This window comes from Caloenas nicobarica, chromosome 5 (assembly GCF_036013445.1).
Source record: "Caloenas nicobarica isolate bCalNic1 chromosome 5, bCalNic1.hap1, whole genome shotgun sequence".
Classification (NCBI taxonomy): Eukaryota; Metazoa; Chordata; class Aves; order Columbiformes; family Columbidae; genus Caloenas; species Caloenas nicobarica.
The window spans coordinates 66,662,934-66,686,193 of NC_088249.1; the positions used below are offsets into that span (position 1 = coordinate 66,662,934).

General features: G+C 45.7%; 1 protein-coding gene across 1 annotated transcript; it reads left to right on the forward strand.

The window, feature by feature from the left end:
- The first annotated feature begins 2,918 nt into the window (after positions 1–2,918).
- LOC135989867 (acyl-CoA 6-desaturase-like) lies at positions 2,919–22,272 on the forward strand. Its single transcript, XM_065636946.1, has 12 exons — positions 2,919–3,362; positions 8,807–8,917; positions 10,300–10,497; positions 10,962–11,063; positions 11,994–12,119; positions 13,956–14,016; positions 14,227–14,303; positions 14,490–14,587; positions 15,711–15,807; positions 17,283–17,362; positions 18,144–18,269; positions 19,634–22,272. Exons 1-12 carry the CDS (start codon positions 3,156–3,158, stop codon positions 19,683–19,685), a joined length of 1,335 nt encoding a protein of 444 aa, XP_065493018.1. The 5' UTR covers positions 2,919–3,155; the 3' UTR covers positions 19,686–22,272.
- The last annotated feature ends 988 nt before the right edge of the window (positions 22,273–23,260 follow it).

The window sequence follows — 23,260 nt, forward strand, 5'->3', positions numbered from 1 at the left end:
TCATCAGCTCTGAATTATGAACTTCCGTGTGTACAGAATAACCCCCAAATTCAATAACACGAATATATTCCCTTCGTACAGCAGTCGCCTGATGGAGCAGGACCATCAGCTAATACTACGAGTTACCAATAATAGGTATTTTTATCTCTACGAGACAGAAAGATTCATGTCTTTGACTCAGACAAGATGCTCTGAAATGTCTAAATTCACACTTCAGGTCACGGCTTCTGTTCTTGACTAATTTCTGTTGCAAATTCTCAAGAAGAACACGTGCTGCCAGCACGTAGGCCAGGTTAACATGCCCAAATTTTTATTATATATGTCATTACCCTGACATAATTTTCTCTATTTGATGTATTTCCTTTTATTAAACAGAAATATCCTGAGTATGGTAACATCTAAATGCAAAATGAACACATCTGAGGTGTTCCTGTTTGTCCCTCTCATTCAAATCCCTTTTCAACCAATAAATTCCATCACTCCTTAATTTTTTTCAATTTTTTTTAGCTGAAGTTGTAAATTAAAAGCTACAAGGCAAAGGGTAAAAACAATAGAGTAAGAAAGGATGATTCACTTACCTGTGGCAATTGATATTTAATATATTGATTAGAATCATAGAATAGAATCATAGAATCATTTCGGTTGGAGGACACCCTCAGGATCACTGAGTCCAACCAGAATCCAACTCCAGCACTAAATTACATATATATATTAGGAGAAACCGGACATAATAGATAGAAAAACAGATCCAAGTGCATCTGTGCGAGGCCCTGAGGATAAAGGCACTTGGGTACCACAGTAAAAGCACCGGGACAGCAGCTCCAGGTGTGTGGGTACAGGGAAATGCAGGATACAGGGGGGACGCCCTTGGCATTACGAAGTTTAAAACATCCAACATGCTACACAGACATGCCAAGAAGGTTAAAAGTCCTGAAATTCAAAGAACTGAGCACAGAAAGTGTCACACACCACGAGCAATGAGCTTCAGGTCCACCTTAATGGAGTGTCCTGCTGACATTTATTATTATCCTTGTCGGAGGTCTATTTTGAACCGAACTAAATAAAACTAGCAAGTCTTAGGAAAACATTCCTTTCGTTTCTGACTTCCGTCATCCCACACCACAGGGAAAGGCTGTTTAATGGGCTGAAGTCCTTGTGCAGCCGTAAGACTGGGGAGAAACAGAGGAAACCTATAGCACCTATAGGACTGGAGGCATTTCTTGCTGTCACTGAAGGATGTGGTCTCTTACCCCATGTATAACCTCCCTCCTTCAACAACGAGATAGCAAACAAGCATTGGGAATTAAAACATTTGATGGTAAACCATACGGGTGCCTTCGCCAGGAGGTCAGAACACAGTGCTACGGAAAGACGAGGTGAATAAAGGGCTGAGCTACTGGCAGCCAGTGTTGCTCCAATCCTAAAATATGATCACACAACAGAATTCTGCATTTTAAGGGGTGCAGTCTGTACCCTGAAACGTCTGAACTGCTCGTCTATTAAATTTGCTCAGGCTCAGCCAGTGCCACTGCAGAAAGGGTTAATAAACCTTCCACTTTTTCATGCAAAACGGCCACAAGAAAAGATACCCAGATACCGGTCCCCAGGAAAGCTGTGGGTGACAGATACCCTCAGACACAGAAAGACAGCGGTGAAAATGCTCTGCTATTGTTTGAGCGCTTGCACCGCAACCATTTGCATAACCTAATGATGGGGATTATTTTATTATGAAGTGCCCCATGGCAAAGGAAAGGTGGCACCGGCCCACCTGCGAATAAAGCAAGAAAAGCGTTGCCCTGAGCAGGTCTGTGGCTGAGCCCGCTGGCAGACAAAGGAAACTGCTCAGGCTGACGGGGGAATACAGCGGGGCCAGATAGAGCAAAATAGAGCTAATTTCAGGCAGAGTGTCAAAATCTCCTTTCTAAGCCCACCACTAAGAAGTGAAAGAAAAAGAAAAAAGGGTGAAAGGGGGGGAAAAGGGGGGGGGGGAAGGAAAAGAAAAAGATGGAGGAAAAAGGGGGCAAAATTAAAAAAGGAAACATGGGGGGAAAAAAGGCAAAAAGAAAAAAGGCCAAAAAAAAGGAAAAAAGGAAAAAGGGGGGTGAGAAAGAGGGAGGGTGAGAAAGAGGGGGGGTGAGAAAGAGGGGGGGTGAGAAAGAGGGGGGGTGAGAAAGAGGGGGGGGAGAAAGAGGGGAGAGAAAGAGGGGGGGAGAAAGGGGGGGGAGAAAGGGGGGGGAGAAAGGGGGGGGGAGAAAGGGGGGGGGAGAAAGGGGGGAAAAGGGAGAAAACGGGGGGAAGGGAGAAAACGGGGGGAAGGGAGAAAAAGGGGGGGAAAACGGGGGGGAGAAAGGGGGGGGAAAGAGGGGGGAAAGAGGGGAGAAAGGGGGGGAGAAAGGGGGGGGAGAAACGGGGGGGGAAGGGAGGGAAAGGAGGGTAGAAGGGGGGGAAAGAGGGGAAAGGGGGGGAAAGGGGCAGAACGAAAAAAAAAAGAGGAAAAAATAATAAAGGGGGAAGGAAAAAAAAAAAAAAAAAGAGGGGGGAGGGGAGCAGCTTTTGAAAGCAGGAGCCAAAACCCCGAGGCGAAGGCACGGAGCCGGCGGGGCAGCCGGGGGGATGCCCGCCCGAGCCGGGCCCCGCGGCGGGGGGAGCGGCGGCCCCGGCTTTGCGCTTCGCAAGATCGCGGCGGCCCAATGGCAGCGGCGGGGCCGGCGGGGGGAGCGGCGGGATTGGTGCAGGAGCTCTGCTGATCCCGGCGGAAACCTCGGCGGGACTGAATGGAGGAGGATGCTGAGCGGGGGGAGGATGCTGGAGGGGGGAGAGGGAGGATGCTGGGGGGGGAGAGGGAGGATGCTGGGGGGGGAGAGGGAGGAGGGGCCGAGCTTCTCACAAAACAGGGTTATGTGCGTGGAGAAAATGCATCAGTGCGGGAGAAAACCAGCCTAGGGGGCACTTCCGAGCAAGCGACGGAGCGATCGCAAGGGCCAGGCAGCGGGAGACAAAGAGAAGGGAGGACATGAGCGCACGCAAAGGGATCAGCTGAGTTAAATCGCGGAAATAATAAAGCTCTTCCCCTCCGGCACATCCCGAAGAAGCGCAGCGACAGGTCCCCCCCTTCCCCTCCTTTGGGCAAGAAGGCAAAGCAGCGAGTTGGCCCCATGGGGAAAGGGGGTGAGAAAGGAGGGGAGTCGGGGGAGCCGGAGGCGCAGATCCGCTTCTACACCTGGGAGGAGATTCAGAAGCACAACCTGAGGACGGACAAGTGGCTGGTGATAGAGCGCAAGGTGTATAATGTCACCAAGTGGGCAAATAGACACCCGGGGGGTCAGCGAGTGATCAGCCACTGCGCCGGCGAAGATGCCACGGTAAGGACAGACACACAGACACACACCCACGGCTGTCAGCCAGCTCCCATCACCAACCTCTGACGGGTCCTGCTGGCTCCTGAGAAGCGAGCCAGCTTTTGGGCAGCCTCTCCCCATCTCTCTAACACCTGCTGTATGCCCAGCTCATCCCTTGCTTTTTAGGAGGAAAAAAAAAAAAAAAAAGAAAGGGTTGCTCCAAATTTGATGCAACTCCTCGGCGATCAGTTCCATTGAGCCGTGGCAATTCGCGGCATCTGGAAGATGGGTTGGTAGAGATTGCTCGGCTTAAATCCCGCTGTTTTTTGTCTTTGTCTCTTGTTTGTGCTGTGCCTTGAGCTGTGAATCCATGAGCAAAGTGTCCCCAAGTCTTCCCTTCTTCGGTGTGTAGCTGGTGACATGCGGAGTCCCAGCAGCCAAGCACAAGAAAGGGTTAACGAGAGGCCGCTCTGTGGTTCAAAGTTGCTTCTGTGAGGAGAGTGAGCTTGAGGCTTTAAAACAAGGAGCTTTTTAGCCTTTTTTCTTTTTTTCCCTTTCCCCCCAGGAGAGAATTCTCTAGAGAATTTAGTTACAGGTTGCTACAGAAAATGAAAAAAAGAAACCCATTTGCTGCTGCTACAGCTGCTCCTGCACTTCAGAGCTGGGTTCAGCTACCGCTCATGTTTCAGCAACTTTAAAAAAATAAAAAAATAAATAAAATAAGCAAAACAAAAACAAACCTTGAAAAAGGAACAAATTGCCTCGGAGATTGTTATCTGCAGTTTCCCTCCAAGCCACCCTCTTCGGAAGTGCATCCAGAGAGCACGTTCTCTCCCCGGGGCATTAGCCCATAGTTAATAAAATTTAAACTGCTTCAGAGCTTTTCCCAATATGTGCATGGGAAGAGGCAGGAGAGACCAAGCTGTAACTTTAACTGTTCGTCTCCCACAGCTTTTAACACCTTAGCGAGGAGCACGCTCTGTGTGTGGCACAATTCTTTGGCAAGAATTACTAACCTTTCCTTTTCCATCCGTCTCCATTTGTTTGTGGTCCATGGCTATTTTCCATTCCTTTCCTTGAAGCACTGAGTCGCGTTTTGGTGTTCCTGCCCCCTTCCAATAAATCCTCTGAATGAATAGCTTTCTCTGTCAAAAAGATGAGCCAGGTTTTACTTTTAGCTGCTTAAACACAGGCCTGCTGAAACCAGAGGAGTTTGACTCCTATCCCCAAGAATTTAACTCCAATATTTCCACTAGAAACCAAAAAGCATCTGCTCTTGCATTTGTCTCGAATCTTTACAGGGGAGAGTGAAACATGGGTTTGGGATTCTACTGCTTGTCCTCTTCCCACCTCCCCAAGTCCATTGCATCCCACTATCCTCTTATGGACTTATCTCCATGAATGCTCTGAAATTGCTCATCACCGCTCTGAGCACTCCAACAGAATTGGCATCTGGTTTCCAGCTTCCCCTGTGGTGAATAACAGTTTACTGCCAAAAAAAATCTCTCTTTCATTCAGGGTGAGAAAAGCCTCGGGCTTGACACTGTCGAGGTTTAAATAACACGTTTTGTTCTGTGTTGCGAGATATCACAACTGGGGGAGCTTAGGAGGAGGAAAAGGCAATGATAAAAATTCAGTTTAACATGTTTACATTCCTAGTTTGTACACGGCTTCTGTTTTTCTCAGATTGTCCTTAGCAGCACATGTAGTCAGGAGCTCCAGCCCAGAAAACGTGCACCGAAGGAACCTCAGCATCTTGTCCATTTATCCTGGACCAGTCCTCCAGAGGACCACGTGTGTCCATCTACCACAGCGCTCCACAGCTCTGCCAGGCCCCCCTAAAGATACCTGCTTGGTGATGTGTGAGCTAATTCAGCTCAGGATGCTCACAAGACATCTAATGGAGAAGCTTCCGTGACAGCTGTTATGTTGAGCATGCTCAGCTCATCAGGTTAGGAGCGCCCAGGCTCGCTGATGCATGAATTTTCCCCACAGGTTCTAGCAATACTGAGCGTTTATTAATTTTAGGCCATACTTTAACGTACTGAGACAACATCCTAGTCTGGGACAACCTGTTCTGGTATCACGTCATGCACTGTTGCCTTCAGAAAATGTTGCAGAGACGTTCAAGGATGTGAAAGAACATCCTTGGTCTAATGGCACTAAGCACTTCAATGACCAGGTGCTGCTCATGCCTCAGTAATACGAAGCTTTTTCCACCGAAAGCAGCTGGAATAATTCCCACTTGCCCAATTCTCATAGGACACTTCAGCTTATTTGACCAGTAGATGACAAAGCTCGGAGGTCAGGTGTAACTATCACACAGTACATCCCAGGGACCATCTTTTGGTTTTTATCTCTAGTACAGAACTGAGGACAATTCCAAAATTCAGGCAGTGTCTTACATTCAGGACCTATTAGTAAAGGAGATGCGTAAGATATAGCTAATAAAAAATAATCCTTCCATTACTATAGCTTTCTGTCTGATGATGGTAAGAGTATCCAGGAGATGTTATTCTCTCTCCTGCTTGGCATTTTTCCTGAAAAAAACATTCTCTACATATGACAATGACATATATATGTATTATTTCTCAAACGAAGGTAAAACTTTACTGCTGCCAGTATTTCCTTCATGGCGCGGGCTTGCGAGAGCAGTGAAGTGGAAGACAGGTGGTGTGGGGTTTTTAAGTAACAACTGTGTTTTGACATGTGTTTGCATTTCTGATCTGTTCCTACCTTTACTTTTCGTCCCATCTGGAAAGAAGTGAGGCTAATAAGTTCAGAGGCAGAGGACAACTCATGGAAAAGTCATTACAGAGCATTTACAAGCGTGTTTAGAAAACAGAGAGGCTTCTGGTAGGGAAGCCCCAGGTAGACAAAAATACCTTTTAGGTGACCAGGCAGAAGCTGCTGTTGTGAGTCACCCCCCAATTAATACAACACAAATCAGCGAGATCTCCAGCACGGAGATCAGGTAGTACCTGGTCAGACCTCTAAAGACTCGTTTCCCCTATTAGTTTAAATTATTTTGAGTTGATATTTAATGCTTCTTATGTGATCACCTTCTTCTTTCTCCTTCTTCCCCTTTTTTCACCCCCAAATTGCAAAACCTTGCAGCAGGTACAGTCAGCTCTTCGCCTCCCCACTCGTCCTGCTCTCCCCTCTTCTTTCGTATCACCTGCAAGTTGTGCCAGGGAAGGAAACTAGAAACCAGACCTAACATTTCAGGGACACATTTATGGGTCCAAGAGCAGAAAATGCTACGAAAACTAGAGCACTGCTAAAAAAGTTTCAAGGCTACTGGTCTGCTACCAGTTCTGCTACAGCCCTCCACTGTAGCCTTGGGCAAATCAGCTCTTTAGCGCATCGTTCCCTGTCTGTACAAGGGAAAGAACTGTATCTTTTAACCGTAGACGGGCTGGGAAGATAACATGAGAGAGGGTGAAGTATGCAGAAATTATAGTAAAGCAAATTAAATTCCTCAAATTAAGGAATGAAGAAATTACCTTTCTCCCCCGCCCTCGTTACTTCCCCTGTAGCCTCTGACATTTTATGGCTTTTATAATCTTCAAATCATCCCACAGAGTTTTGTTTCTCTCTTGCGCTTGTAACTCTTCTCTCCCCCCAGCCCCTCCGCCAATGCTGCATCTCTTAACATCTCATATGTCGTTTCTTTAAGTTAAATGGCTCAGATCAGCTTTCACTCTCCTTTGCCTCCCACAGCAAAACCTCTATGGTCAGAGTATTCTTTTGAAGCTCAATCCAAAGTCTTGGAATCAGGTGAAAGTTCCTGTTGATTGTGGTGGACTTTGGGGCCAAGGTTGTTGGCTGGTATTTTTGAATACCAGCGCTAGACTTTTGATGCAGGTCAACTCCCAGGAGGGTCAGTGAGCACTTCCCAGCCTGTGTTTTCCATCTGGAGCCAGAAATGAGGTTTTAATTGGTCCTTACCATTGTCAGGCAATGGGACAAAGGTGAAAAGGCCGAAGTATGGTACTCATGACTTCTATTTTTGACTATTCTTTCTCTACCAGTCTTAGCACTTCATGTTATTATATCTTTACAGCTCTCCTAGGTGATTTTCTAGAGTTAACTCCAGCTCTGTGCAGTAAGAAAAGGGCAAGGACAGAGTAAAAGTTTCTGACCTTTGTCCACTTTCTGTCCCTACCTCTATTTTGGGGCTAAAATTCAAGCCGTGCCATGCAAAAGGAGGGGTGTGCAACATCTCAGCATGAAATATGTGGTCCCACCAGGCATCTGTAGGACATGGGTAGAGAAAAACACGTGCAAAAGGGAAGGATTCCAGGCAAAAGAAGAGCCAGACAAACCCATGAATGCCAGGATCAAAAAATATTCTACAAACAAGGCTTTGTCCTTCCTTATTGGAAGGCGGCTTGAAAATATGTAAGAAAATTATGATTCCAGATGGGTTTCCCGCTTTCCCAGCCCCAGAAATGTATGCGATAGATTCCATTGCTGAAACTTAACAAGCTATTTATGTCTATTATCACGTTTGAGAGGATACAGAAAATGTAGCCAATGCTCACGGCATGTACTGAACAAAAAATACACAAACAGTCTCACAAAAGATTAATGGGCCTCTTACAAGGACAAGCAGCCATATAACACAACACAATAGAAACGACAATTAGTCTTATCACAGGTATTGATAACTATGAGGTCTTGAAGGCTGTTAAACACAGTAGCATATTTCAGAGTAATGAATAAAGTTGCTTTTTGGTATAACTGCTTTTTTAGCCACTACAGAGTTTGATAACTAGCACTTCAAAGCAATTGCTTAAAGTTCTAGTACACAACCAAGTCTTTGGTTTGTGTCCTTTCTAAGACGTGTTTCTTGAACTTGCATGGAGACAGAATTGCCTGGCTGTAGAATCAAGAAGGGTCAAGATAGCATTCAGTTACAGAAGAAAAAAAAAAAGGGAGAAACACAGTCTCCAAAATGCGGAGTCACCACTTTTTGCTCAGCTGTGTTAGTGCTGGGATCGACAGGTCTGGCCAAAATATCTATTTCTCATATCTGCAGTCATGTCCAGGTTCAGTCACCCCCTCTCCTGAGTTGCCTCCAGCCAGAGGACTTCCGAAGGGTATTTATATCCTCCTGGGGATTTGCACAAACTCCTCTCTGCCTACCTTCTAAGTGAATTAACAGGATTGAGGTATTTAGTTGCTTAGAAAAAAAAATTTCTTGAGGTGCCTTTCACCATATGTCTAGATAGCATCCCTGATCTCACCATTCGCTTCCTACTAGATTAAAAAAAAAAAACCAAACCCCATGGTTCTCTAGTACTGACCAGTGACCACAGAGATGGAAGTCAGGCTGGCACCCTCAACATGGGGGGACAAATAACACAGGAGGACAGCGCTGGAGGTGGATGGGAACGACCCAAGGAGCGGGAAGCAACCGTTTATTTCTGAATCTCACACCGTTACTCGTATTTCCACTCCAGGATGCGTTCCAGGCCTTCCACATCAACCCCACGTTGGTGCAGAAGTTTCTCAAGCCATTACTTATTGGAGAGCTTGCTCCAGGGGAACCCAGCCATGACCGAGATAAAAATGTGAGTATTTGTTTCTGAGCTGGGGCTTATGATGGGTATATCCCATCATTTTTTTTCCCTCCCGGGGTGACCTCCAGGCCACAGGCAGGCAGATTATAAAGGTCTCTTCACTTCTCCAGAGAGGGAGAAAAGTGCTCAGTGAGTGACCATCTCTGTCTAGCAATGTGCACATCCCAGTATAGATGAAAATGCATGTGGGAGGGGGGTGACACATTCAGGCTGGCTGTACAAGCCTTTGCTTTCCCCCAGAGCCACCAACAGCTCTGTCATGGTCATCGCATCCCATCTTCAGCAGCCCATTCCAGGTGCCCAGGCTGGACGGGTCCCATCCTGGTCGGAAATGTCAACTGAGACGCGTGGGCTGGGAAACGTGCACCAGCTCTTGTGAGTGGTGTCCCTCCTGCTATTCCTCCACTTGTCCAACCTCTAAAACGCATCATCGCTTGCCTGTTGTGGGGGGAAGGAGACGAGTAGGCAAAGAAGTCTGAAAAGACTTCTGAACAAGTTCCTCACCACCTCAGCAAGACCTGAATCTCTTTCACTGCTCTGCAGCTTCCTTTGACAGATTAACTCCCAGGGAAAATTCCTCTTTGAGACTCAAACTGGCTTATCCTGCCAAGTCCAGTACCAGCCAAGCTCTGGAGAGCAGTCACATTTGTGCCACGAGCAGTAGGTACCTATGGGCGAGGTGAACCAGACGTCTTGTTTTGGTGGCTGTATTTAAGGAGCAGCAACCCAAGTTCCTTTTCCACCAGCTCAGCATCCTCAGGGCAGCTCTGCATCCCTCCCAGACACTCCGCTCATCCATTATTCAGGCGCTGTGCACGGCATGATGAGCTCTTGCCACGAAACTCAATCCCGTCCCGTTGTTTGTGCCTGGCCATGATTATGATATATCTGCATCACTGACAATAGAGGAGACGACTCCGACCCGCATTAACCCAGGAATGCTCCTCGTGAATGATCGCACAGTAGCCGACCCACGTATTTAAATAGACGATGGGAGCTCTGGTATTGGGTGCTCATCATCTGAGCTCCAGAATGATGCATAAGTAATAGGACTGAATTGTCTCTTTCTCCAGCTGCCTTTTTGATACCTGTAAAGCTCATTCAGAGGAGAGCCATCAGCTGGTGTAACTCTCAACGGAGCCAGGTTGTGCCGCTGATTCACAGCAGCGAGCTTGAATTACTCTCCTAGCCCAAGCTGCGAAAGGTCAGGACGTGGGCTCAGGATGTTTATTCATAGGAGAGTGCTATGAAAACACAGAGGAATTTCTGGAGTGGTCAACTAATGCAAGAACTAGTATGGAACTTAACCTTCCTTCCTCAGACACATTCAGACTCACGAGCTGCACGCTGTGTCTTGTGCATCTATTTTGCAGTCCCAGCTGGTGGAGGATTTCCGAACCCTGAGGAAGACAGCGGAGGACATGAACTTGTTCAGAGCAAGTCCTTTGTTCTTCTCTCTTTACCTGGGCCATATTATTGTGATGGAAGTTTTGGCTTGGCTAATGCTTTCGTACTTCGGTACCGGCTGGATCACAACTCTCATCCTCGCCTGCATCCTTACAACTTCCCAGGTGAGAAGTGGTAGGCATGGAGCGTACTGGCTACACAAATCACTCAGGAGAAGGCCAGTGTGTGCTAAACTTTTCATATTACATTAATTACCAGTGCAAAACATTAATGTCAGTGAAAAATATTCACGACATACCTGCTACTGTGGTGCTTTCTGGCCACCCCTGCCCACCGCTGATTGTGACTCACGTGTTTTCCTCATGTCTTTGACCTTTCCTTGCACATCTTGGTGGATCTGGTAGTGTTAGGTTTGTGGTTGAACTCGATCTTGAGGGTCTTTTCCAACCTAAATGATTCTATGATTCTGTGTCCCCCTCTCAGAAGGAAAACAGAGATCTTCACCTTCTCACTTCAATTCATTCCCTCTCTTGCTCACACTCACAATTTGCCTTCTATCTGCGTTTCCTTTCGTGCTTAGCTCTGATTTCAAACACCGTCCTAACTACTTTATTTCCCTTCATCCCAGGCCCAGGCAGGGTGGCTGCAACACGATTTTGGACACCTCTCTGTCTTCAAGAAGTCTTCTTGGAACCACATCGTCCACAAGTTTGTCATAGGACACCTGAAGGTAAAGGGTGTGATGGACCCAGGGCACTGTGGCAACAGCCGCAGTCACTTGGTCTATGTCAAGGTAGCAAACTGCAGCATTTCCGCAGCGAGCAGGCGCACAGAGGAGAAGTTAGTGGCCGTTGCACATGGAGCCGTTGTGCTGAAGAGAGAAGAGGGCACAGCCGTAGCTGGTAGAGAACACAGCAGTTCCACAAGCTTCAGTGGAACCACGCCAATCTATAGCAGCTGAGGACAAAGCTTGTTAAATTGCATAAAACCCGATTTTAACATCACATTTTTGCCATGCCCTCCACCTCCTTCACACTGAGGTATATTATTTTTTCAAATGTCCCGTCCTGCTACATCCCATCCATTCGAGATGCCTTCAGAACTTCTATCCTGGGCAAGGTCCAGTGCAGTCCAGGCATCTCAGCATCCACCTGCTGTAGGAACTTATAGAGGTTGGGACATAACTTTGTCCATTCTCCCAAACCCATTTCATCTTGCCTGGCTCCTCATGGGCACAGGCAGTAGAGGCAAATTGGTATAATAATCAATAAAGCAGCAAGAGGGTTTGGGGACGAACCTGGTGGCGTTAGACTCGACGATCTTAAGGGTCTTTTCCAACCTAAATGATTTTATGATTCAGCTACTAACAACAACACCACATGTGGGAAGACATGGTGACATGCAACTCACTCAAAATATATTTATTCCCTGATCTTTCCATATGGATGATCCTCAGTGAGGGCAAACCAGCCCTCTGAAACCAGCAGTCTCATAGCAACCGACAGCTCACACACTTACTGCTCATCGCTATTTCAAAAGCAAATAGCAGCTTGGCCATAATCAGAGTTCCGCTGGTTTAGTTTATATAAATGAATGGGTAATCCTACCGTCAGAACTGTACTTTTCCATGGGTTAACTCCTTATTCCTGTATCTGCCCAGGGTGCCTCTGCCAACTGGTGGAACCATCGTCACTTCCAACACCACGCCAAGCCCAACATATTCAAGAAGGACCCAGATGTGAACATGCTGCATGTATTTGTCCTCGGAGATACGCAGCCTGTTGAGGTAAGGGACAGTGGGGAAAGTGTGGAAAACTGTTGTCCTAAAGGGCTTCAGAGAATGCTTGCGAGAAAACAAGAGTTGGCCGTATTGGTAGACGTGAATTACACAGCCAAGGCTTCCAGGAATGCTGAAAAAGGAAATGTTTCATCCAGGGATTTCATCTGTCTGTGTTGTCTGACAGGAGTTTGGCCATCACACCCTCCCAAATCTTGGGCTGCAGAGCAAGATTTGTTGTCTGTTTCCCTATCCATTTGCTGTGTTGACCACAGCAAAAAGAATTTTGGGGTGGCTTGGGAAAAGCGATGAAGATGGGACTGGAAAGAAAGCAGAAAGCTGTTTTAGACAACTTCATCCTACTGGCTTGAAATATCAATAAGAGGAGAACATATGGCGTTCCTCAGTAATTCATCACAAACATTTCAAAACTGACTTTCTGTTTCCCCAGAAAAATATATTTCAATCTTAATCCAGCTGTGCTCCAGGTAACTTGGACAAGGTCCTCTCCACTGCAGCCTTTGCCATGCAGTTGAGGGGATATTGCTCGCATAAGCAACACCTTTTTACATTATCTATATATTGTGATGCTGCACGTGAAATAACAGGCTATGTTAAGGTATTTTAGTTCAATCTGTCCTGCTAGAGCCAAAATATTTACTGTCTATTGTATAACAACCTACACAAAGGACATAAACCATGCACCATCCTTGGTCTTTTTTTACAAAGGAACAAGGAGTTCTCGTTTAAAAAAAAAAAAAAAATATATATATATATAATCTGCAGTAAGGACAATATAGGGGAATACAATATTAAAAAGTTAATGGTTTCTCAGCCAGCTTTTGTACCACTAAAAAGTAACTCCAGACACATGTAGGGTACATACGTGCTGGTATATGCACATGTATGGACAACATTTGCACACACAGAAGTTTCAAGCGGCAAAAGGGCTCTTATATTTGACTAAAGTGAAAACCTCCTGGAGTATAAAAAAGCCATTATCTAGAAGATATAAATCAATATCATGCTCTTAATTGTGGAAAATCTTCTGCCTGATAGCTGAGTTTAAAAGCAGACAGTGGTTCTACGACTTGAAGGGAAAACTAAGAATGTAGATATTTCTGACAACAAGGAAAACTGGATCTCCTTCCTCCAAAATATCTGAAATGTTAGGCCAGCACCAGTTTATCCAAATCCTCATCCACACCGGTATACAATCCTTTTCCAGGTGATGCTAAGCACACAGGCTTTCAGAGCTCAGACCAGAGGGAATGATGTGGCTGATTTACTGGTGCTACAAGAGATAACTTTATTGGGAAGTTGCTCTGCTAGAAGCAAAAAATGCAGGTTCACAGCAATCCAGGTTCTCCATGCATTACCTCCCTGTGAGCATTCCCAGAGCTCAGAAAAGACACTTGTTTGTAGCTCTAGATATTTCACTAAGGGGATGAGGTTAAGAGACCAGGTGTTCTTGGTTCCTTCTTTTCACTGAAAAGAAATGGGCACCTGCAAAAATGCAGCAACTCAAGGTCCAAACCTGTGTTTGGAGAAACTTCTCTGCATCTGCTGTCTGTAGGTGGGCCATAGTAACACAGGAATCGGTGCAGAGCAGCTCTCAAGTAAATGGAAATTATCTGAATATCAAGCAAGAAGGCTTTAAAACAGAATTTACACGTAGCACAATTACAAAGTCAAGATATTTAACCACACCAAAGCACTTTGTACCTTTACTGGGGAGGGAATTTAGTTAAAACTCCACAGTCAATAAATAAGAAATATTGCAGGGAATCTTCTCTTACGTGTGAGTATCATAATCCAAGCCTGAGCTTTCTCTGTGTCCCGCAGTACGGCAAGAAGAAGCTGAAGTACCTGCCCTACAACCACCAGCACGAGTACTTCTTCCTCAGTGAGTATCTGCCCTGCGCTTTTCCTTTTTCCCTGAATGCCACTTGACCTTTTCAGGAGGTCTCAACTCATCCTTCCCTTCGTCAGGACCACCATCCCCTGTGCAAGCCCCAAAATCGGTTCCGTAGATTCTTTCCCTAGAACCAGTCCCAAGTCACTGGCTCGTCTTTCCAGCCCTCTGACGGCCAAAATGTTTCCCTTTGCTTTGCAGTCTTCCCGCCTCTGCTCATCCCTGTGTATTTCCAAATCCAAATTATCTCCACCATGATCAGGCGCAGGTTCTGGGCGGTGAGTGAAACGTTCCCTCGATCTTTACGGGGTCCGGCTGGCTCGTAAGAATTCACACTTGAGTAAGGAGGGTGGGCAGGGGTCACACTTTGCTCTACCAGTTATCCAGCATCCCTAACACGACCACCAAGGACATGTTCTATGAGACAGCCAAAGTGATGCCTGATGTCTCCTCTCTTCCCCTAGGACCTCGCCTGGGCCATCAGCTACTACATGCGTTACTTCATCACATACATCCCATTCTATGGCGTTCTGGGATCCCTGTCTCTCCTCACTTTCGTCAGGTAGGAGAAAAGGGCATCCCCACTGCTGTCCCCTCCCTGCAGAGCCAGAGGAACCAAGCCTCAGCTTGGCCTTCCATTTTTGGGGTTCTCTGCAGTCATTGACCTCATTGTGCGTCACCTTGGCTATTCCCACTGCTTCACTTTCCTCTGATCACCTCCCAGTTCCACCTCCGCTCTGCAGAGCTGGTTCTGGTGCTCAGCATCACCCCTGGCCCTGGTGATGGCTCAGCCAGGATCCTCCGTTCTTCCCTCACTCCCCGTTCTCACACGCTGCCAACAGATCCCAACAGATTTATGCTTTTTTTTCCCCACTTTGGTCAGTGTTGGACCTTTTTTGCATAAAAAGAAAAGGCATCAGGCGTACAAAAACCTTCACAGTATTAGAACTTTTGCCTCCACAAAATCTAATGTCACTGTTCATTGTTTCAGTTTGCATAGCTTCAAAACACTTTGGACCTAAGGAAAACAAGAGATTCTAAAGACATATATTTGTCTAAGTGCCTAGCCAACCTTTTCAGTCTGAAATCACGTTGAAAAACTTTTAGAACCATAGAACAGTTTGGGTTGGAAGGGACCTTCAAAGGCCATCTAGTCCAAACCACATGCAATGCGCAGGGACATCTCCAACTAGATCAGGTTGCTCAGAACCCCAACGACCAACCTGTTATTTCCAACACGTCCATATATTAAGCTAAAAGTGAAATAAGGCAAAATTGCAAATTCAGACCATCTGTTCCTTCAGAAAACAAGCCTAAAGACTAGAAGGAGGATGCTTCTGCACACCTGCCTTGTCAACACACATCTAAGTCTCAGCACAGAGAAACTACTTGGAGTAAATAAAGAGAAGAAAGTGAATTTCTGTAGGCTATTGTACAGGTGCTAAAAAATGCAGTTATATACCATAAGCAATAAATAAGCCACTCTAAAGCAATACCCAGCCCAGCGCAGAGTTGAGACTTATAGTAAACGTACTGAGAAAGAGGGATATTTAATTCCATACCTTGGAAAAATACTTTCCTCACAGGTTGCATCTCCTGTTGCTCCTGGAAAATCGGAGTCTATTTAGCTCGTATCCCAGTCTGCTATATCAATTATTGTGCTTTTTACCTGTTTGTTTTTGAAGGTTTCTGGAGAGTCACTGGTTTGTGTGGGTCACCCAGATGAATCACATCCCAATGGAAATCGATTCTGAGAAGCACAGAGACTGGCTGAGCTCTCAGGTAACCTGGAAGGGAAAGAAAACCTCTGACTCAGCCCGAAACAAATTACAAATTTACTCCAAGAGTGGGTGGGTTACCACTATCCCCAGGTATATGGTCTCTGTCCATGACCTTTCCCATAAAGATATTCTCCCCAGAGCCAGCAATGCTGAGTTAAGAAATGGAAGTCCAAACTCTGTTGATTAATTTTATAACCAAAAGATTCCTTCAGATTTGAGGCAGTATCAGCTTCAAGCTGCATGATTCGGCTTTCCCGTGTGGTCTATTTTGGCTTATGCTTACAAGCAAATAGAAGAACCCCAATGAAAATCAAAGCTGAAAAGAGAGCTTAATATATTTCTAAAGTTTATATTTCAGCAACAAGGACTGAAATTAAAAAAAAGCTCCTTTCTACATCTTTTTAATGCCTGGTCAGACAAATCCACCTTTTATTTACAGTGGTCCAAGCCCTATTCAGACCTAGAGGATAATGAGAGCAACTTCGACACAGGCCATATGAATTTGGTATAACTGAGCTGAGAGAAGAACTCATCTCATGCGTTAATTAGTATAATTAGTATCTGCAGTTGTAATGGGTCCTTGAAGGTGAGCTTTCAAAGTCTGGCAGTCAACTTCTCTCCCTTTTGCTAAAAGCACTAAAGCCCTTTTTTTAAAGTGCTAAAAACACTTCTTTGTGCTAAAAGCACTATTCAGGAAAGCACCTGAGCACTTGTTTTAAATTTAACATGTGAATAGAGTCACTGAAGTCATGGGAGGGTTCAAATGTTCACCTTAAGCTTTTGCTTAAGCACTTTATGCAACTGGAATTTGTAGCCAGAGAGAGGTTGTGAGAATGAGAGATTTGGGGAGGGGGATTATAAGAGATATATTGGGTGGGAGGGAGAGACAGAAAAAAATGTGTGTGATAAAGAGGTAAATCTCTTTGATACCGATGTGGTTTTATGATGCATCTTGAGGGGCTGAGGAGAGTGTGTCTCCTATGGTTACTATGCAGAAATCACAGTGTAAGAGGATTTTAAGCAAGACTACCTGATTTTACAATCATCGATAGCAAGACTAGCTAAGAAATATTTCCAGAATCTTCAGATCTTGCACTTCAGGCAAACCAGGCAATAACCAGATGGGATGGGGAAAGCAGGTTTGCTGTGTCCATACATTTTTCCTCCCCCATTTTCCACCTTGGTACCGTTGTTAACCATCTGATCTTCAACAGGAGAGGCTGAGATTTAGTCTGTACTTGGACTGATATGTGACTTGTCACCAAATGTCCAAACTGCCTCCTTATATTGTCCCCTTAAGCCCTGAAGGAGGATTAAAGTTCCTTTTGCTGCAACAAGCCGTCTCAGTGCAGCGGTTTTCTGCACAGCAGTGCAGCAAGACACGCACCAGCCCCTGCCAGCAGCAAGAGGAGCTTCGTTCTGATTTTTAGGGTGAGACTTCAACTAATTTTCACCGCTGCTTTCCTTTCTCCGCAGCTGGCAGCCACGTGCAATATCGAGCAGTCCTTTTTCAACGACTGGTTCACCGGGCACCTGAACTTTCAGATCGAGCACCAGTGAGTATGGACCCAGCATCGTTTGGCTGTTACCGAGTTGTCACAAGACTGGACCTGAGGGCAGGGGAAGTTTCTAAAGGCACGTGTGTGGGAGGGGGCAGGATTTTTGGAGCTCTGCAACATGCCAAGGAAAGAGTCCGAGACTACTGGGAGTCATAGTCTTGCTTCTGCTACAGGCATGGCATCTCTCTTGCTACCAAATACTTCAGCTTTCACTCCCACAATTTTAATTTGGGGTTTAATTAGGAGTCAGTGGTACAAATCTACCAGTTACAATGGCTACGGACTCATATCCTCAGCTAATGACTAACTTGAGTAGCTATTGCAGAGGTCTCTCCCTGAAGCTCGGGATAACGGTGTGGGTACCGTCTTCCAGGAAAGATATTAAAACCAGGGCCATACGGACCATTTGTTTTCAGTGACAACAAAAAAATGTAGAAGAGGTAAAAGGGTAAAGCTGAGTGGTTTGGAAGTCAGCTTGGGAAACCTCCATGGAACGGCACAGGGCAAGGTGATCCCAAATTCTTCTTTACCTGATTTGCTGTGTTCCCTGAGCTTCCAGAGATGGGAAATCAATGCGTTCAGTTTTCACAAGCCTCCTTGAAGCAAAGGGCTGTAAATCACAGGCACCTCTCTGTGCCTCTCTTGCTTTTGTCTGCTTGTAGATCTTGAGGAGGTGGCTTCAATAATTAGCCCCCATGAGGAGGCAGACACAGATGCTCATCCCTTGGGGTTAATCTCCGGAGTTTTCTCAGGTTTGTTTTCTCTTCCTCTGTTCCAGCCTGTTTCCAACGATGCCACGGCACAATTTCTGGAAGGTGAAACCTTTGGTGAAGTCATTGTGTGCCAAGTATGGAGTCCAATACGAAGAGAAGCCTCTTGGAAAAGCATTCGTAGACATCGTTGGGTAAGGCCCTCGTATCATCTGCGGCTTGCAATTCAGTGTTACATGAACGCCCTGTATTTTCTAGCACACAGAGAATTCAGGATACTATAGACCCTTCAGGAATACCACGCCGATACGTTGTAATCTGGTGTCACCACATTAATAATCTTCATGTCGCAGCCCAAGGAACACCTACAGAAATGCTGACCCGCAGCAGAAATGACACAGCTCCACTAATGTAGTAGACTAATGCCAGGTGACAACAGACGGGAAACTGCTTCGCTGCATCATGGGGGAAGAAATAATTCCCCCCCAGAGCAGCTTCTGCAACCCGAGCGCCGCTATCAAAGTACCCAAGTCCTTAGCGAGCATCTAGATGAGTACTAACCTGATCTAATAGGGACCTTTTACATCATACCTTTTTTAGAACACCTTTTTTAATATGCTCTGTTTAAGATAACCTTTTTTAAATGCTGACGATTCTTGCTTTTGGGAGCTGGCAGCACATATTCAGTCTGTAAACTGAGATAAATCAAGAGAACGAGTCAGGTTGCAGCATGCGCTGTTTCCCATTTGAGCCCTGCCAGCAGAAAAAGGTTATTCCCTATGGGTTTAGTTGAAGACCGGTCTAATAATCCTTGTCAGACAGCCTCTGTGTTAATGTTTCTGTCTCAATTACTCCAAGGAGAATAATTCATGACAGGGAACATGAGAAAGTATTGTACAGTCAAGAGATCTCCACTCTCAAACCATTCTAAGCAAATGCAAATTAAAGCAGGTTGTCCCCAATGTGCAGAAAGGCTGAAAACTGGCTCAAAACCTGCTTTAGTCCTCTCATCTAGTTAGCACAGGAAAATAAACACAATACTGAGACCCAGGGGTTGATGCCCAACATCCCACCGTATGGTGCCCATCATAAGTTTTCAGGAACCATCTCAGCAGTTATTTGCCCTCTCAATAGAAGGATCATCTCCTGTAAACAATATAAAGCTACATTTCCAGCCTCCAGATCACATTGTGTTTGTCAGGAGACTTTTGGGCCCAAAACCAGCTCGGATTTGATACAGAATATTTGTGGAAGTGATGCAGACGGGGAAATTCTGCTTGAGAATCCCCAGGGGGGGAGTGGGGAGCCCAGGCAATTCTGCTCTGCTCTTTATTCATGGCCAGAGGGGCTACACAAGTGAAGTTCTTGCTCACTGGGTCTCAAACCGGTCACTTTGGGGGCTTAAAGGGCTCTTGCTGTATTTACTATACGGGGGAAAGACATTCAGTGTCCTAAGGATTTGTATTGAAATTCAGTAACGTGTTTCTGCGTAGGAAAAAAATGACAGAGGGAAGATTCACAGCCGAAAAACACCCTTATTTTTATTTTCTTTCCACAGGTCCTTAAAGAAATCTGGAGATCTATGGCTGGATGCTTACCTCCATAAGTGAACATGAATCTTAATGGGGAGGTGTGAGTGACCGGGAGGGACGGGGGGGTGCGCGGGGGGGGAAAATCACACGCGTGTCTTTTACTCTCAGATTTCAGTCTATACAGATTTCGGTCTATATCTACGGGCACAGTCGGAGGGGACCTTCCTCTCTTGTGAACTGCTACTGATATGGGCTCGGGCAACCTGTTAAATCCAGACAGATTTTAAAATGTGCTTCTGAGGATGAGAAGCGATGCCAGTCTCGCACAGAACAGAAGGTTGGGAGAGGATGGAGAGGAGGAGTGTTTAAAAGAAGGGGCATTAATATCCCACCTTGACCTTCTCTTCACAAGATTCAGTCTAGTTCTACCTAAACCCCTCAAGGCCCTGATTCCCAGACACCTCAGACTTGTTAGGCTTCAGTGAGTATTTACAGCCCAAGGACACCCCAGTCGGTTTATGCATCTTTCCCATGTTTGAGCTCAGCACAGAGTTTCATTTTGTTATCAAGGAAAAAAATAACGTGGCTCCCTCCTTTCCCTCCCTCCTTTCTTTCTCTAATCATAGCATCACTTTAGGAAAAGCTGTGATACTGACCCTGGACAACTAATGTGTAACCGCCTCTCAGGAGGGTTAATATAGCTGTATTTTTATGAGCAGCCCCTTTTTCCAAGGGTCTGTGGAAGATCTTTGGGCTTGAAGAGCAAAATGTCTCCTTTAGGAGAGGGTCTATTTTTAATGAGCAGCAGGTCTGGCATAGCATTATGGCTGTTAGTAAATTCCACAAAAGACCAAAATAAGGCACATAAGCAAAACTTACTAATTGCTCGCGAGTGCTCCCGTGTAATCACAAACGGTCTTTTCAGCAGAGCGGTTGGGCCGCGTGCTGCAGAAAAATGACATTTCTGCCTATTTGCACACGCCTGGCAGAAACCAAACCTCTTTCTGTTTGTCAGAGGCCGGGGGCAATGGGACTGTTTATCCTTCTCTTGGGAACAATCAGCGAAGAAAAGGGGTTCTCCCTGCAAAAGGAGGAGCTGCCCAACCATTTGACTTGGTCCCCCAGCCTTTCGAGGGGGCAGCTGGAAACAGAATTAACCAGGCAGTGCTGGTGCTATGAAACCTTCTGGAGAACTCTCTTACAAGTTGTCTAAAACTCTTATTTTTCTGCCTAACACCTAATTACTGAAATCCATTAATGGCTTATCGGGAGATACGGTTGAACAGCTTCCCGGTGCTCCTGTAACAGGCAACCTGATCCCAAATAAATCAAGGGCTTTAGATTCAGTTGTAATACAACCGAAGAGACCTACCCACCCTTTAGTTCAGGATAAAGGGCCGTGGTTTCAGAAGCAGCCTCCAGTTCCAGCAGCTGCCTCGTTGCTCGCTCAGCACACTCAATACTCTGGTTATTAGGCAATGACTTTGCACGCCTTGTTACTCTGCTCCGCTCTGAAACTGGATCCTCTCTGGGAAACTGTTGAATGCTCGTAGAATGCCACAAAACCAGCAAGGTTCTTCATGCACAGAGAGAACCCCAGGACTGTGGCCAGCCACTTCACAAAATCAATGTATTCCACCACCCCCTGCCCTCTTGGGAGAATAAGATGAGAATGATTCTTTGCTTACAGCTGTGGAAGCCATAGGCAGGACTGCAATTTAAGCCAGAGAGTAATAACTTAAGGTTTGTAAAGGGCTTATTGTGGTGTTCTTGCCCATCGTTAAGATGGCAACACCTGAATATCACTATGAATGGTCAGGATGAAAAGCTACTGTCTCCAGGGTGTCTGAAGCTCAAACAGACTGAGCAAATTTTATAGTTGTTTTCTAATAGCATAAAGAATAACGTCCTTCCAGCCAGGTAGTAACGGGATTGTGGCTAACATTGTAAAACTGCCTTAATATGTGCATCTCTTTTTCTGACTCCTCGAATGTATCTTGCTGTCTCTGCTCCAGCAAAGACGACCACAAGCACACAGTAACATCAGCACTGCCACCTTTTAAATATCCAGCTTATTTTTCTGACAGTTTGTGTATTTTCACCCCTCCAGTTCTCATTTCCAGAGCAAGTATTTCCTCAACTACAGATGCCTCTTCCTCCTTAGAGCTGTCCCCTCTTCCCTCTCTTACCTTTCTTCTTGGGAAACTGTTTGCTTTTTAACACCTAGAGAAACTGCAGCAGACTGACAGCTTGGCCTAGGTAAATAGTCCGGGTTTAGCAGCTTGGCTTTCCTGCTTGCCACTGACCAGTCTACTGGAAGGACTGTTTTTCTGCTAAAAACCCCAAGTACTGCCAACACAACAGCCTGGTGTAATAGGAGACGGCAGCTACTACTGATGGCGAACTTGAAACGTTCAAGGAGAGCAACCACGCTACAAGATCTGCAGAAGGAAAGACCAGCTCTTAGGCAAATGAGCATGTTTTCCCCCCAAGATCTTGGCAGAAGATACAAAAGGGAAGAAAGGAAGGACAGGAGATATCTTGATATTAGCTCTTCCCCAGTGACTTGCTTCTTTCAGACTCTCAAAAGATTCCCTTTTCATGAAAAATGTTCAGTTGCTCAAACCCAGAAATAAAAACTGTGCAATGCTATAGTCAGAACCGATTTTCAAGTGTCATGCATTGTCCTTGCTGTTGCAAGATAAGAAAAGGTCTGTTCCGCACAGAATAGGTCACCAGCCCTTTGTAACCTGCAGTGTATTTTTCTTATTCATTGTACTTACATGCACAAAAAGTTTGCCTGGTGAAAAAATAAGATGCCAGTTACTTTTTCAGGCAAAGCCTCTCTGGTTCATATAGTTTCTTCCCCTCCCTCCAAAAAGTCCCAGCCCTCTATTTTGGAATTCAAACTGTGGGGTACACGCTTTGATGTACAAGTTCTCCATCATTTCACCAGAGTGGGTCGAACAGATCCCTGAGAAAAAGCCCTCAAAGCCTGGAGCAGTCTGTTACAATTTTAAGCAGCACCGAAGTGAAATTAGGTTTACAGGAGAGATTTCAGAAGTTTCAGTAAAACTGCAAACTTAAGCGGATATAAAGTTCGCATGACCTTGCTTGGCTTTATCTCCAACCTGGCCAAAACGCAGCCATCCATCACACATCAGCATCCCTCGCAGGTTACAATTAGCCATCGAAATAGTTCAAACACCAAACACCAAGTACAGCTTTGCCCAGCTTTCTGAGGACTGTAATTAACTAGTTTCTCTGAAAATAATGAGGCGAAATCTTGTATGCATTCCCTGTCATTAAAGGTCATTCATTTGCACTGTGCTGAGACACAAACACAGAAAAAAAGAAATCTGTAACACATGCTGGGAGCCTGCCAGGGTTTATTTAACCCAGTGTCTAAACCACGTCATTGGCTACGTGAGCACTTGGCAACGGCGGGAGGCCGCGAGCTGGAAACACAGAGTTTGTTTCAGGGCAGATAATAAAACAATAGGCAGGAAAGTACCGGATTTGCTTCTTTTCAGTCATTTGTTAGTGCAGACTAGAGTGAAAACTGGAGGACCAGGATGGGCAAAGAGAATTGGCAGCAAAAGACATGAGCTGAAGCAGGAGAGAGACGGGCATGTGTTTTGGGAGAAGTACAG

Bases quoted from the DNA above. Each gene is read 5' to 3' on its own strand.
- LOC135989867 (XM_065636946.1), top strand. From the start codon at position 3,156: ATGGGGAAAGGGGGTGAGAAAGGAGGGGAGTCGGGGGAGCCGGAGGCG. The intron at 10,498-10,961 runs GTGAGAAGTGGT...CCTTCATCCCAG, and splicing joins GCATCCTTACAACTTCCCAG to GCCCAGGCAGGGTGGCTGCA. The intron at 17,363-18,143 runs GTGAGTATGGAC...CCTCTGTTCCAG, and splicing joins AACTTTCAGATCGAGCACCA to CCTGTTTCCAACGATGCCAC.